At 39.3% G+C, this 16,626-nt stretch overlaps 1 protein-coding gene across 3 annotated transcripts in view; it reads right to left on the reverse strand.

The window, feature by feature from the left end:
* itpr1b (inositol 1,4,5-trisphosphate receptor, type 1b) overlaps positions 1-16,626 on the reverse strand; it is a 109,019-nt gene that overhangs the window by 7,798 nt on the left and 84,595 nt on the right. For all 3 annotated transcript variants that reach the window (XM_059329644.1, XM_059329646.1, XM_059329645.1), the window contains 7 exons: positions 10,896-11,071; positions 10,209-10,373; positions 9,800-9,989; positions 9,394-9,486; positions 7,579-7,727; positions 4,630-4,795; positions 2,760-2,920 (listed from right to left, as the gene is read on the reverse strand). In XM_059329644.1, coding sequence (XP_059185627.1) covers positions 2,760-2,920; positions 4,630-4,795; positions 7,579-7,727; positions 9,394-9,486; positions 9,800-9,989; positions 10,209-10,373; positions 10,896-11,071 — 1,100 coding nt within the window. The remainder of the gene's footprint in view (positions 1-2,759; positions 2,921-4,629; positions 4,796-7,578; positions 7,728-9,393; positions 9,487-9,799; positions 9,990-10,208; positions 10,374-10,895; positions 11,072-16,626) is intronic.

The raw sequence follows: 16,626 nt of genomic DNA on the forward strand, positions 1-16,626 counted from the left end.
GCAAGAGAGAAAGAGATGAGATACCGGGCGCGTACGGGCAAAAACTGAAGGAGGAGGATCGGATGGTGGCTCAGGTAGCGATGAGGAAACTGTCACTGTAAGCTGCACACCTGTCAGCTGCACACCTGTAAGCAGCTGTGCTCCATGCAGACATTTCTCAAACTTTATTTTGTAGGCTAAGGACAGACTAGATCATGATTGTGTTGGATATAAAGCGCCATATAGTCATCCTTACTGATTGACTTAACGTAGCCTGAAGGTAGTGGGAGTGTGTGTTGTGAGTTTAGGGGGCACGTCAGCCAGAGCTGTAGTGTGTGTGTGAGTGAATGAGTGACTGAGACTGCTGCCTGCTGAACAGAGGGTCGCAGAAAAAGGATCTGAAGTGCTCGTGTTTCGGCTTCAAAAACCCGCAGAACTGATCCGAAAACAGCCCAATTTTATCCAACCACCCAAACCCATTTTTACCCGCAAAATAGATTGCAAAACCGCCGATCGACGTCGCTCCCCGAGTCGCAAGAAGAAAGCAAATATATCGTTTTACTAAGGAAAATGACAAAAAATAGTAACACACACAGTGACTTGGATAAGTAACTTTAATCTGATTACTGGTTTGGAAATAGTAACGCGTTAGATTACTCGTTACTGAAAAAAGTGGTCATATTAGAGTAACGCGTTACTAATTAACGCGTTACCGGCATCACTGCTACTGAATTATTAAGAATTTGTATTTTTTACTTTTGCATGCACTTTGTTTATAAATACACGGCCACCCAAAAAGTTGGACTAATTTTGTTTTCAGACACAATCCTGTTAATTGTGATTTCATTTTCATTGTGACATGTTTGGAAGAGATTGACTAATAATGTTTTAAGAAGACTTTATCTGTCAAGAATAACATTTTCACAATCATTCCATGAAAAGAGTAAAAAATATTTTATTCAAACTTCATGTATTCATAAATTAAAATAAATAAATAAATAAATGACTGCATCTTGTCCCTCTGTCTCCATGCATGCCCTCTCAGTATGGCTGCTATTTTAACTCAGACAACAAGACGTTGCATGAAACACTTGCATGTGAAGCTGAGAGTTAATGTCAGGGGGTGACTGGGTCAGCTGATGGGTCGTTGGGGTCTTTCGCATCATGTGTGCCTTCTCTGCTCAGCCTGCCCCTTGAACCTGCTGACCAGAATGCAACCTTAACAAACCCATTTTGGCTCAGTAGGGTGGAAGGTTAATGGCAGCGAGGATGGGGGTTAATCCAAAATCAGGTGGTTCCTCACAAGACTGAGTGAAGCAGATTAAGGTGAAAGGCACTGAAGTGTGCTAAATTGTATCTAATGAGAAACTGTGTCAGAAACTGACAGCAGCACAAGTGCGTCAGGAAAGCAACCACTTCAGAAGAAGGGGCTTTCCTGTGGCAGTTAAAAAAAGCTTTCTCATGCTCACAGGCTATGAGTATGATGGAATAATCAAAACAATCAATTTTTCTTGCTGGTTTTTATTTTTCAAATAGGAAATTTCCACAGAGTTCGCCCGGTTGAATCAACTGTGAAATAAAAATCCGGATTGGACGGGTGCGCTTGTTTTTTTTTTTGTTATATTAAACACAAGTACGTATTAGCAGAGATTTCAACATTTTTATCATAATGTTCCCTTTGCTAGAATTTTAAGCTTTTTATTTAAAGACATTTTTCTGATCAAATTTAATTGTAATGTCACACATACTGTTTTTGAATTCAACATGAAAAAAAAACTAAAAAGAAAATGTCTCTCAGTATAATGCACACATTACATGCCAAAAAATATATATAAGGCACCTATGCAATTATGAGCAATCATACTGCTTTACTGATGCATACCTATTGTTGGTTTTACATATACTGTATCTCCTAACACTTTAAAATGTGTGTGCTTATTATATATATATATATAATACTACCTGTAGTAACTCTCTCTTTGCAAAATTTTCATACTTCAACTGAAATGCTGATTAATTTGCAATTTTCGCTGGGAAATCAAATTAAATAAAAGTTTTACATGTGTCTTGATGGTTCAATCACTATTGTGTTTTTCCTAATTTAATTTTTAAAGGAAATATCCTCCCAACGCTGCCTGACAGAAACCATGAGGCTATGTGCCGGTCTGCCTATTATGAGGTTATATGCAGGGTGAGACCTGTGTGTGTTTAATGATTAAAGCGAGGCATGGCTGCTTCAGGGGATTAACACATTTTATGCCAATGGCAGACTCTGTCTGAATGTTAATTCACCATTCACAAAGCTGACTGATGGGATAATACTTTGGTCGGATTCAAGGTCACGGAGGCAGGGATTACATAACGCAATCCTAGAACTCTGGGACACATGAGGTAAAAAAGAAAAAAGAAGAGACAAAAAGGCTGCAGTAATCAACTCTGCCCAAACCCATATAAAAGTGATCGCTGTACGTGTCACATACAGTGTTGTTCAGGAGTGAAGGTTAACCTCAGTAACGACCACAATCGAAGCTGATACAGTGCTGCACTGTGCTTCTGCATATGTAGTTTCTGAAGCACGTTGGTTGTTTCCTACAGCAGCAAACAAGGTGGGGCTGAGGTTTATTTAGAAAGGACGGGAGCTTGAAGAATTGAGGATTTGTTCACAGAAAGTATATTTTGTTGATCTCAAACACTCTCCAAATACCTACTTGATGTGCAGATTTGAATCTTTTGATTGTATTTAGGACTTTTGAAATGCATGTGCGTGAGGATATACTTACCCTGATCATTTCAGCCACGTAGCTCTCCGGGCCAGTGTACTCTGTGGAATCTTTCACCTTCACCAAGACGATGAAGAACAAGTAGTGCCACATGTTGTGCTCGACTTTGATGTGTTCTTCAAAAGTTACTGTCTTATTGTCAAACTTGTCTCTCTCCAACCCTAAAAATGAAAGGATACGAACACACACACACACACACACACACACACACACACACACACACACACACACACACACACACACACACACACACACACACACACACACACACACACACACACACACACACACACACACACACACACACACACACACACACACACACACACACACACACACACACACACACACACACACACACACACACACACACACACACAAATACAGTGATCTCATTTCTTTGGAAGAGTGAAGAAATACACTATGTGTGGTAACATGACTGAATCATTCTTGTGACCTAAATGAGGATAAGTGACTGAAAAAAACAAGAGGAAATGGGGTCACGAGGGAATGGGCAGACAAACCAGGTCAGGTGAGATTTCCTAAAAATGTTCATGTGTTGTTTGTCACACCAAATTCCTGCAATTTATGTATGATCTTGCATTGCATTATAAAAAGAGGAAACACTTTAAAGTATTGCTGAACACAAATCAGTTACACTAACCGATTGTTCACTGTTAATGCCACTAAGTGACTCTTTAGTGATGGTTGTGGCCAGTGTTTGAGTGAGTGTACAGTCTGACATGGTCAAGACCCATATGGCAACAGGAAGAAACACTCCTCCTCCACAGCAGCACCTGCCATGACTAACTATTCATTCTGGGAAGAGGAGGCGTTTCGTTGTTTACACTACCCAGAAAAACAGCCCCCTTTTTTGCAAAGAGGCCTGATGCGAAGCTGCAACACAACACAAGAGCAGACCACTCGTCTGATTTCTCTTAATTTCCTCATCATATGCAAGCCTCGGCATTCACACCTCCTGATTGTTCACCAATGTGTCAAGTATCAATTGCATCTTCAACTCAGATGAAACTGTGAGGCATTTCCCTCTTATTAAATTCTAAGAAAGAAGTAGAACTATGATACACCGTCAATGCGAAAAAAATGTGTCAAAGGCCTAGAGTCACAGTCTCGTTGTCATGTTGATGAACCATAGTGTCGGTCTTTAACTGCTGAGTAGGCAAAACACTGTTTAAACACCGATTTAAACACCGTGGGCGTTTTGCTTTCACGGTTGAATCGCGCCTCATATTTTCGGAAATGTTTTTGCCATAAGTACTTTTACACAGGTGGCAAATATCAAGTGTCAAAAAAGGGATGTAATTTTTTTCAGAACAATTTTTTTAGGCATTCACAGCACAAGTAAAGGCATCAACCAGTCACGTTTTGTTGTATATTCAAGAGGATTATAAAACAACACGAAGGCTCCTTAGTCTGAACCACAATGTCAAACTTTATCTCTCCTTTCAACCTTGACAAAAGCCCTGCATAAAACATCCACTCTTTCTGTTCTTGCCTTTCACAATAAAAGCCCTAGACACTATGTAACAGTTTAGGAGAGTGAACTCAAATTTACCCAGAGCACTTTGCTTGAAGTAACTTCAATAAAATAGCTCACAGTAGCTTAAGCTATACAACAGCTGGCCTCAGACAGACTGCTAGATGCGGTAATGGGTCATTAGGAGCTGAAACGTTTTATTGATCTGGATCGCAGCTTGTATCAATAATTTTTGTGTTTCACATTTTTGTGTCGTTTATTTGCCACATCCCGTTGTATAAATGCCTTAATTAAGGAATTAAACTCACAAAAAATGGTTGAACACAATTTGAAAAAGCACTATAAAGAACAACATTTAAAAATTTTCCTCACCACAAATAAAACATGTTGTCTTCAAGATTTCCTCCTTTTTCTGCTTCTCACTCCTCAGGTCAGCAAATGTATCGATGATGACACCAAAGATGAGGTTGAGGACAATAATGATGACCATGAAGAAGAAGAGCAGGTCGTAGATCACCCTGGCTGCGAAAAGGGGCTCCTGTAGAAGCCAAACAGAAGAAAACTTGTCAGAACAAGCAATATCAAAGGAGTTTATGTTTTTTTAATGGTCACAAAGTTGGTTTCAACTTAAAACTACTTATAGTATTTATTTTCTCATTAAAGACCGCAAGCAAAATATATTTAACCCATCTGCAGGTACGCTGACAAGGCTGCATGATGACCAAATTCATAAAATAAAAAAATGATATAACTTTTTTAGAAAAATACAGAGATTTAGATGTTAATGTAATTTAAGGTCCGGGTGCCAGTAAGTAATAATTCCTTTTTCTGTCAAAACAAAAATACGAAAAACCGGAAACAATGCCCCCTTTTAATTTTTTTCGTTTTAAACCAAAAACGGATTTTGCTCTCAGCATCAAAAAACGAAATAACCAAAAAACCAAAATGAAATAACGGCCGTAATTTGGTTTCTGCAAATTCCTTTTTTAATTTTTCGTTTCTCATTTATTAATATGTCGGTAGAAGTATATTCTACTGTTCTCTTTCTACACCAATGTATGGTTTACATTTATTTTAGTCAAGTGAAACTACAACAGCTGGTTCTTTGGGAGAATGTGATACATAATTATTATTATTTTATTGTGTGAATGTACATTGTGGAAAACTTCGACCCGAATTACATTCCCTGCCTATATAAAAAGCATCTATATAGTCACATGCAGAGGTCCCCATCACGCACAGTCAAGACTGACATGGCTTCAAATCATAATAATAGCGTTAAAAATCATTGAAAATAAAAACTTGTGAAGTTAAGACTTCAGTGCATGTTCCAGCTCAACAAAACCTTTAGCCCCGGTCAGAGTTAACTGGTGTTATTTTCCGGTTATTGTCCGGCTCTGAGGGATTTATTATGATTATAATGTGTGTGAGGTTGTAGCCGCTGCTGCTGCCCGTTCGTCACTATGCTGACAAGTTGCTATTGACAACGCGTTGCCATGGTGATAAGATCAACAACGTTAAAAAGTACTTCGGAAGCGGCCGGCAGCACCGCGACCTGGATCCGCCCGGTCCACCACTACCCGGTCCACCACTATTCTGCGCTGTGTATAACATGTGGTCAGACAGCCTTCCCAAACGTCAGGCTCACCTGCTGCCTATGGCTGTAATTAAATCATATGACGAAGTTCTGAGTGTGCTATATAGCCGATCTAATCAAAGGGAATCTTTTAATGTTCTACTTAATTGATCTTGAAAAAAAATTGTTAAGTAAACGTAAACTCTTTCATAGCGATAGTTTCGGTTTATGTCTTTAGGCCTGGCATCAGTTATAATTATAATTAATTAGTCCGCTGTCATATTAATAAATGACAAACAAAAAAATGAAAAAAGTAATTTGCAAAAAACAAATTACAGCTGTTACTTCATTTTGGTTATTTCATTTTTTGATGGTGAGAGCAAAATCCGTTTTTGGTTTAAAACGAAAAAAAGGAAAAGGGGGCACTGTTTCCGGTTTTTCGTATTTTCGTTTTGACAGAAAAAGGAATTATACTTAGGCACCCGGACCATTTAAGGTGAGCATCCACTAAATACAAAATAATTTAGTAATATTAAGAATCATGTTTTTTTTACTTCCAAAGAAGTTTGGTTCAGTTGGTTGGTTTGTCTGTTTGTCAGAAGTGCTAGGAAAAAACTGGTGGTATTACTTTTGCTCACATGTAATGTATAATATAATATGAGGTTGTAACTGTAAGTTGCTGTCCATGCTAAATGATTATTTAGAAAATAGTTATTTATTAACCCTTGAAAACTGCATCTGTCTCTAGTGTCTAACACAGTTTTTTTAAACAAATACAGACTTTTTTTAAGAATAACATGCGTATGTTTTAAATAAATCTGTTTCATGGCTCATTCAGTTTCTTTTCTTTTCTTTTGTCTTTGTTTTCACATGAATACTGAAACGTAATGCAATGAGCAATAAAATTCAACAAATCTTTGTGGTGTCCATATCGTTTCCAAAGAGTTGGAGTTGGAAGAACAACTTCCCAACCTGGCAAATGGGACCATCTGAGGAGCATGTACCATTGCTATAGCATTATCATTAGTAATCCAGAATTTAGCCTACAAGCTCGTCCTTCATGTATACAGACACTGAATTCAAAGTCTCACATTTAAACTGTGAAATGTTGAGTTTGATTGCTAAAATATATCAGATTTATATTCAGTTTTATTTAAAACCAGAGGGGAAAAAAGCTAGTTTATGAAAATATGGATCCCATTTATATCACGTTATTGTGACATAAATGATCCATTTATTTACATGAGCCATCCTTGTCTATCAAACACAACCTGACACAACTGAAAATAGTACAGAGAATTCACATGAATGTTAAGCTCACTGAGCTTTACATAAGCATGTGTGAGTCATGAACTCATTCTATGGGTCAAGCTGCAGATCTAACACATGTTGTGGCAGTGCGCAAGCTTGTCTTCATCCTGGATAAGCATCATTCATGACTTCAAAGATGCGTAGTCCACTACCCAACCTCTTTGACCTACCAGCAGAGCAGGTCTTTAGCCTATGGCTGGGCGATATGGCCTTTGAATTAAATCATGAAAAAATATATATATTTTCATATTTTTAAATCTCATCTGAAGCATTTATGAAATGTCTCATGCATACAAAACCTTCATCCACTTTAACTTAATTCAACTTAATGTAAACTTTTGTCCGAGCATGTGATGTGTATTGTATTTTGTTATCAGAGTTATGTCCAAGATTACTATTACAATAGATTGTTGTCGAATTTCTTTGTTTTGTACCTCTTTGGATGGCTTCCGCAGGACGTCCCCAACACCTCCTCCACTTCTGAGGCCATGACTCAATACTGTGACAATGCACATGAGCAGGGAGTCACATGATCGCTCTTTGTCCTCAATCACCACTGCTGATGGCTGGATGGCAAGGGAAGCTACAGAGACACACATGAATACTGTTAGATAGTAATTTCAGCTACATTGCAACTAACAGCCTACAGCCGTTTAAACGTAAACCCAGAAAGAAGAGTAGCCAATAAGGCAACATCTACACTACAATAGAAGACTTTAAATCCAGTAAACACCCGGCACTATACACATCTAACCCTCATTTTAAACTCTTTTACACTGACTCACAACTATTTTGAGTCTGAGGTACCCCACTGCCCTCACATCAGTCAGATCTCACATTTCCAAATTTACAACTCTATTATATAATGGGGGATATTGTTGGCCTTTTTTTCATAGAATTAACTGATCACTACTTAGGTTGGTTTGGTCAGCCAGTCAACCATACATCTACTACATGGAGTTAAGATGGAAAGATGAATGTTTCAATCATTTCTCCATTAATGTTACTTTTAGATAAAGATTTCTACTGTTTATCCATTTCTTTAAGCTAATGCTAACTGTTGATATTATTTAGCCATTACTTTTATCTGTCTACTTTGACTGTTTCAACCATGTGTCCATTACTTAAAGCTATCTATTTCGACTGTTTATTCATTACCTTTAGCTAACTATTTCAACCATTTGGACATTACTTTTAGCTACGTATCAATGTATTTGTGTCATTACTTTTAGCTCATCGATTAATTTTAAATAACCATTTAACTGTTCCTCCCTTACTTTTAGCTCCTCATTTTAGCTATTTAATTCTACCATTTACTCTTTACTTTAGGTACCTGTTAAAACTGCTGGCTCGCTTGCTAAGTACATTTCACAAACTCTTGCGTGAAGTGTTTACAGCTGACTTAATAATATAACATGAAATATTCTTTTAAATAAATTATAATTTCATTACAATCTTTCCATGTACCCCTGGGCACATTTTGAAGTAATCAGTAGCCCTGGTTGTGAATCACTGCAACAGACTCTATTATCAGTCCCTTCGAGGAGGGCCTTTGAAGACATAACAAGTCTGGGAATTTTTCACAACTATCCACAAAAAAATAAGTCACCAGACTATGATAATTAGATAGCCTGGTGGTGATGGATAGGGAAGCCTAGCAGGGTCACGCCAGTGTGGGGATTCGACATGGTTGGCTGATCGATTTTGAGGTGGTGCATGTGTTCACCTCTTGATTGGAGGCTTTTGCCATTAAGGTCAGTAGGTTTGCAAGAACTTGTTGTTTGCTGTGTGAAGCTCTCTGCGCCATCACTGAGTGCACCCATCGACCCGCTTGTACCTGATGGTAATTATTGTCTGACCTTTAAACCCTGGGCCTCTACATCAGGTCTTAGGCTCTGTCCCCTGAGACACACAATGAGTCTAAAGCCCTGGTGTTTCACCCAGCTCCCTGAAAGCCCCCACTTCCAACCAGGCTTAATCCCATGACCACCCCGCCACCCAGACTTAGGGCTCAGTGGGACGAATCTTCTCTAGCTGAGTCTCGGTCGTCTGCAAAGACCTTCACATACATACACACACACACACACACACACACTCAAGCTTGCACTTACAGACAAAAGAACACACTCACACACTTGGGAATCTCTTAGAGACATGCATGCACAAACCCGTGGTCTTAAACTTAAAAGAACCCTTCGACCCTTACGCCCAGTCACATGTACAATGTTTTTTCACTTTTGTCAACCTACCATCCATCACAGCTTCTGTCGAACAGTTCTCCCCATTTTCTTTCTGGCACACTCCACCAGAGAAGAACTCTCCCACCATACTGGCTCCATGCTCTATTCAATTGGAAACACAAGACAACATGCAATCGCATAATTTGTATTACATTTACGTTGCATATTAATGGTGATATACTTGTTTGTGACGGTGAGTACAGTATTAAAAGTAAATGCAGGTACATTAAACTGGACACATTTTGTATTCCTCACTATGACTACATGCATTTTTACACACAATCAGTGTTTGTGTGTGATCGTGCTGCAGAAAAATATTCCATTTTCAGTCTCTTGACCGTCTGGGTCAAGGAGAGCAATTTATTTATGTTTGTCCTCTGTAAGGGAGTGAAAAGAAATCTGTATTTCAATTTACCTAGTGTTTTGTTGGGTATCCTGTCGACAGCCAAAATGAAATCGTCTTTGAAGAAGATATAACCCACAATGGAGAAGAGGTAGACGAGGATAAGAGCCAGCACGGCTGTCAGAACAATGGAGCGGCCATTGCGGGTCACGCTCTTTATTACATTCAGCAAGGTCTCTTCTCGGTAAACCAGATCAAAGAGCTGGAAAGAGGAAGTATTCAAAGATGTGAGAACAGTGTGTGAAAACAGACAATCATTGCAGTCATTATTTTCATTATTTTTTGTAAAGAGCTTGATGAAATCTTGATTTAGACTTCAAAGTTAATGTTATGAACGAAGCTTTTAAGCATAAAATTCAGTACAGCCCTAGTGTACACTATATATGATACATGATTATATGTTATGTGTGTGCTCACGTACTAGCAGGCTGTAAAAGAAGACATGAACAAAGACTCCCAGGCTGCAGATAATCAGGTAGAGCAGGTGGTAGAGGAACTCCACATCCATGATCATGGCTATATAGCCCCGTGTGAAGGTTCCCCGGTTTCCAACAAAGCTTGTCAGGAAGATCACCTTATTACATAACTGGAGAACAATGGACACCAAAGAGACGCCATGTAAAGACAGTCATTACGTCATGATAGTGCCTAGAGTCATCAAAAGGAGAGGGGAAGATCATAGCAGTAATAGTAGCTTTGGGTAGGATTTTCTAATGCTTATTGTTCAGACCACTAACAATAAAGTGGATGTGGTTGATCGTCATAGTGAAGTGGAACCTCCCAGGGGCCATGCATCAACACCTTACAGCTATCAAGTGACATTTCCATTTGCAGCTACCTCAACTGTTAAACCAGTGTGTTGACAGTGTGTTCACTTGAATGGGAAATCTGGCTGAATGCTTGATTTTGCATGACTTGGAGTCGCTGTGTTCCTGTAATGTGCACTAGTTTAAGTTTAATGTTAAGTTAATGTTTAACACAAGACGGCACAGTTTGCTGAGGTCAACTCAAGTCAACAATCTGGCAATAAAGCATATCTAAAAGTGATACTTCACGTGATTACTTTACAAATGTTTATCACTTTCTGAACACACTGATGCACTCTTACATTGAAACCCCCCAGCAGGAGCAATGTGGGCTCCAGGCCTACAGAGAAGATCAGGCGCAAGATGGTTGAAGCAATAAGTGCCCGGATACCGTGAGGCTGAGGCAAGATGATGACAATAGCCAGAGAAACCAACATGGCCATCCACAGCAGGGCAGACAGATGGGGCTCCAGGGTACCTGAGGATGGAAGACATCACATTATGGCAACCGCTTACTATACAACTTTAAAAGTTGTCAAACTGCCATACTGATCATATTGCATGACTGACTCTCTTAGAATGGGTTATTTTGAAGTAGTTATGTTTGCACATTACGCACTGAGTGATGGGTGTCAGAGGTCACAAATTACACAACATTTCACTAAGAGAAATCCCATCTAATGAAAAGAAGATGAAAGACCACAGAAGTTGTGTCCTCCTAAAAAACACATCGGCAAGAAGCTAATGGTACGGGTCATTGGTGCGCTAATTTGTAACGAAAAGCCAAAGAAGAAAAAGAGAAGAAGCAGGATTCTATGTTCTGCCAGCGGATGCTGGTGTTACGATACCTCCCCCTGATATTTATCTCGTCTCGTATCTTAGGTCGTCACTACTGTCATTGGCAAATATCTCGGGCATCTGCAGTGTGTGGGTGCATCTCTCAGATAGCTTTTTTTTAAATTCAAACTTAACCTGTTGCTCATGGGAGTGAAAGCAGATTAACCTTTGATTGGGGGCTCCTGTCTCCAATCTCAAAAAACTGTCAGCAAGTGCAACTGATTTTAGTGATATGAGTGATCTCTTTTAACCATGTCAGCAAGAGGCTAATACAGTTACTCATAGGTGAGACCAGGCAGCAACCTCCAGGTCTGAGCAAGGAGGCAAACCAGGCTGCATTAAGCTGCATTCTACCAAAAAATCCAGCAGGGGGCGCTAAGTTTGGCTGCAAAAACATTTCTGTCCATTAATTTCAATGCAAAATGAGAAAACTTGTCACTTGATTTATTACCTCAGAATTATTTGTACTATCTCAATCGCTAGTAAAAAAAATCATTTTAATAGTTCAAATAATGGCCCCATTTGGAAGAAAATAGAAAATAAAGAACCATATGATTTGGGATGTGGCTGCCTTTGATTGACAGGTCACTAACAAGGCGAGCCGTCATCAGGAGAGAAGCAGAACAATGCGTATCCATGGCACTGTGTCAATAAAGTTACATATAACGTTATATACATATAAAAAAGGGCGTTTACCGGTTTGGTCTCATAACTTTGACCCTTTCACATTGTATTTTCACTTAATGACAGTTTATTTAAATGTTTTACATTTTTTTTGTTTTTTGCTAGCCAAAACTAACATCCCAGTTAATGCTCCAATTAATGCTAACATGAATTAGCAGCGGCTTTGCTCAGTCAGGTTGAGGTGTAGAGAGGCTGTAGTCAGTGTCGTCAGATCCCTCTCGCTCCTCCACAGCCCAAATATGTTCTGCTCCCCGTATCGGAAACAAGATGGTGACGAGTGTAACAATGAACTTGATGCTTCCAACGGGAAGTCCACAAACCAATGGGTGATCCATCATTTATATACAGTCTTTGGTTGAGACATGCCACTATTTGCTGCTGTACAACACAACAAAGCTTAAAGCATTTGAGAAAAAAAAAAAAATCATGACTGGGAATGTACCTAAAAAACCTGACAACTTCACTCCAATTTATCGTCTTTGCATTTTCAGAAAGAATTGTGACATCAACATGTTTGCACACTTTTATAGTTTCAGGAAAGGAATGCGGAGTATGCATTCTCATTTCAGCGATGCCTTCTTTCAGGTTTACTTTACACATTTTCTTTCCATGTCACAAAGATGTTTTTAGTTCTCATACTTATGTTAACCTTTGAGGTTAACTACAAAAACAACTCATTTGTGCCATTATATGCCAAGACAAAGCAGAAGTAAACTGAAGATGACTTATCTAACTCTTTCAGAGTTATTCATTATTGATGGGCTCCATGTGATAGTGGTCAAATATATTCCACTGGTTTCATTCATGAACACACTAGTTTTTGAATCGTAGATTATAAGCAGAGCTCTATTCCTCTCTCTCTCTGTGTCTATGTAGGTTTTTACACCACAGTTATCAGTTCCACATCGATCATTTCAGGTCAGAATAGCATTATCATGAGCTCACCAGGAACCAGCTCAGTGTGAACCTAATTCCTCTGTGTTCGCACACAAATGCATTCATCACGTTGAAAAGGTCAGTCAGGTTTTTTTTTCACTGAGGCACGAAGAACTCCACTCTACTGAACATCTCCTTCCATAACCTCCCTGCTGAGGCCTCCTTCTTCCTGCTGTGTACAGATCACATGACAGGTACTTCTTACATAACCCACAGTTGGCTAAAAATACACTTGGCTGCAGCTAAATTCATCAGGGATGGTCCTGGGCACTGCATCGTAACATGCTGCCTGGGTGCTTGGACTTGGCAGCAAATCCAGACACAGCAGCTCGAACGTCATACGCCTACAGTCTAATGCCATTCACCTCTCCTACTCACTTACTCTGCAGCTATAAGAGGATAGAGAGAGGCCTTTACACTAAACCACTTACACCTCACCAAAGGGAAAGGACGTTTCATATATTGTAAGCAAGTGTCTGAGCTATAGTTCCCATGTCTATGACACTTTGTAGATTGGGTAATCCTTGAGCAGTAGTAGTCAAACCCATCTGCAACTGATTAAAACAAGATTTAGCCTCTGGGGGCAACTGACAATATTTTTGGTGTTGTGGTGTAATCATTATGAATCACACAACTTTTCTTGGCAAAAAAACAGGTTGATGAAGGTTAGGCATTCACATCGATTGCTTTTTTTTAGGACTTGAACAAAGACCATTACCTGAAGGGAGCATAGATGCCTGGCCAATCCTAGCGCTTGATAACTACGAAGAACAGGTCTTGCCAAGAAATATTGTGGGATTCATAATAACATGTATCTGGGAGTGAATTCCTCTTCCATGCACCAGTCATTGATTAGAGAGTAAAAGAATACTTATACCAGGATATTTTTGGATTAGTTTGTTTGTCAGCAGGATTATGGAAAACTACTGGTCTGACTTTTATACTACTTTTTGGAAAGATGTAGCATGGGCAAAGGAAGAACCCATTACATCTTAATTGACTCTCAAATGTATGAGGTGCACATCTTTTTTTTTGTAAGGGCAATAATTTGTGTGCATGCAGTGCACCTATCACATGACAAAGGAGACACACAGCCAGCTCACTGTCAGGAATGTGGTTTTGGCATGGATCTCCAAGACCCAGACATGTGAGCTCAGCAAAAATCCAAAGTATGAACTTTTTTTTTTAACCAATTCAAATTAGAATCTCTTTTTTCTTAATTCGACTAATCCAATGTAACACCTTACAAATTACAATGTATGGCATGCAATCAGTAATCTGTAGTGGACTAGGTTTTAAAAGTAGCCTTCCCAACACCGGTCAGTGTTGACAGCCTGATTACAGCTTACAAACTCAGAGCCCATCAGCTAACGGTCTAAGGACAACTTAGCATGCATGAACTATCATTTACAATGCAGATTTTTAAACACTTAATAGAAAGTGTCATCGTTTTCAGATGATAGTCGATGGGTTCTGAGATTCTGAGGCCAATGAATTCCGTCTCTTCTGCTCTCCACAGCAACTGTTTACCTACAATTAACCAAAGCCCTCAAACATGCTTGGTCTGGCAAAATCTACTTTTTATAGATTGAGATTGAAGGCAATCCAAATCCATACAACATCCACCTGCCTTGAACTGCAGCAATAACCTACAGAAGGTTTACAACCTAGAGATTCTGAAGGTGCTTTTTTCTACATCATTAGCACATCTGGCCACGCGGGAAAAAGTCACAACCACAGTTTATCTACGGGCAAACTACCAAGAGGAAACATTCACTGAGAGACATGTGAGTGATGCGTGCAGCTGATAGAATAATGTTTAAGGGGATTTTGTGGCGTTAAAATTCTCTATATAATCTGCAAATTAAGCATACTTTTATTGCTATAAAAGTGCTGTAATGACATACCCGTCCAAATGAAGGTCACTGTAGTAGACTGCTTTATTTTAGGTTTACAATTAGCTGGCTTGAATATTAACAGGAGGCAGTCGAGCTCATATGCATGCAGGACACGGTGGGAGTATATGTGTGTATGCATCTGTGTAGACATTATATATTCACCATTGAGCAACTTAACAGTGGCTGAGATTTTTTAACTGGCTTCAGTTTGTAGCCGACATGAGCGTGTCCTGGAATGAACTGTTAAGCTCCCAGAAGACCTTTGACACTAACAACCACATGGAGTTTCAAGAGCTAAGCTAACAACCTCTTTTTTTGTCTCTTCTATACCGCTGCAAGGAAGTTTAAACAAAAGGGACCTCGCCGTTTGACCCCAGACAGAACAATTGAAAGTTTATGCGAATCACAATGTGCGTCTTCTCTCTGCTACTCTGCACTGGAACAATGCAGGCCTTAACGGCTGCGGCTTTTCACATCCCCACAAATACTGCCCTCAAGGAGAACTGAGAAAAAATGGAAAGAAATAAGAGACAACAAAAACAAACAGAAAACTGAAACTGCATGTAGAAACATGCTCAGGTCTGTCACTCATTCCTTTGGTCTGTGAAAAACCTCATATCATGCAGAGGTTGCTATCACTTAGACATTTCCTTTGGAATGAATATTTAATCTCCAGATCTGCCACACCTTGTGACCCAACACCAGACCAGACTTTCCCAACCGAAATCTGGACATTTAGTCCACATGACAGAGCCTGACTGATCAGGGGTTAATATGGTGTGGGTAACAAGGTCAAGTATGTAGATCCCACAAAGGAGCTTTTTTAATCAGGAACGACTAAAACAAACAATGATTTCAGTTGGTTTGATATCTAAAATGCTTCAGGGTTGGCATATTATGCAAATGATTGTATGAGGGTATAATAAAATCCAATTTTGATATTTTAGAGTTGACAATAGATAGTCTAACCAATTAACCAATATTACATTATAGAATAAAAAAACAGCTCAGGTCCATGTTTACATGCCATCAGCAATTGCAACTTGCAAACTGAGGATATACCAATTCAACTTTTTCAATCCTGATACAGATACCTGGACTTATCCAATACCAGTGTTTAATTAATAAGATGTATGCATCACTAGCACTACTTCAGAATTCTATTAATATGATAAATTAACACTAACACAACTCTGCCATAAACAGTAGGACTCTGCAGAACTGTCCACTGCTGGAGTGGTAACAGGATGTCAATCACTCACTAAGTTTAAAAAACAAATAAACAACAGCACAAGTACAGCACTTTCTCAGGCAGAGTTGGTGGATGCCAACTGACATGAAGTAAACAAAGAAGCATGCATGGTTGGTGATTTTTATTTATCGTTCTGTATCCTTACTTCACAGCACAAGCACTTATCTACGAGCTAACGAGACAGTGGTGCTGCTAAGGGACAAAAGAACAAGCTGGTTTTGATGGCACCTTGTTTCTATATGTCTTGTTTACTTTCTGTTGTCATAGGCAAATTGTTTTTCTGTCCACTGTGTTATTACTGCAGTCACACCATCTCAACATGCACCTCTACACTGCCTTGTACGGTGGCCGCTGATGGCACTTCATGGTGCATTCAGGTGTACCTTGGAGCGGTACAGGAGAGTAAAGCAATAATCCCCAAGAGAC

This window comes from Centropristis striata, chromosome 3 (assembly GCF_030273125.1).
Source record: "Centropristis striata isolate RG_2023a ecotype Rhode Island chromosome 3, C.striata_1.0, whole genome shotgun sequence".
Classification (NCBI taxonomy): domain Eukaryota; kingdom Metazoa; phylum Chordata; class Actinopteri; order Perciformes; family Serranidae; genus Centropristis; species Centropristis striata.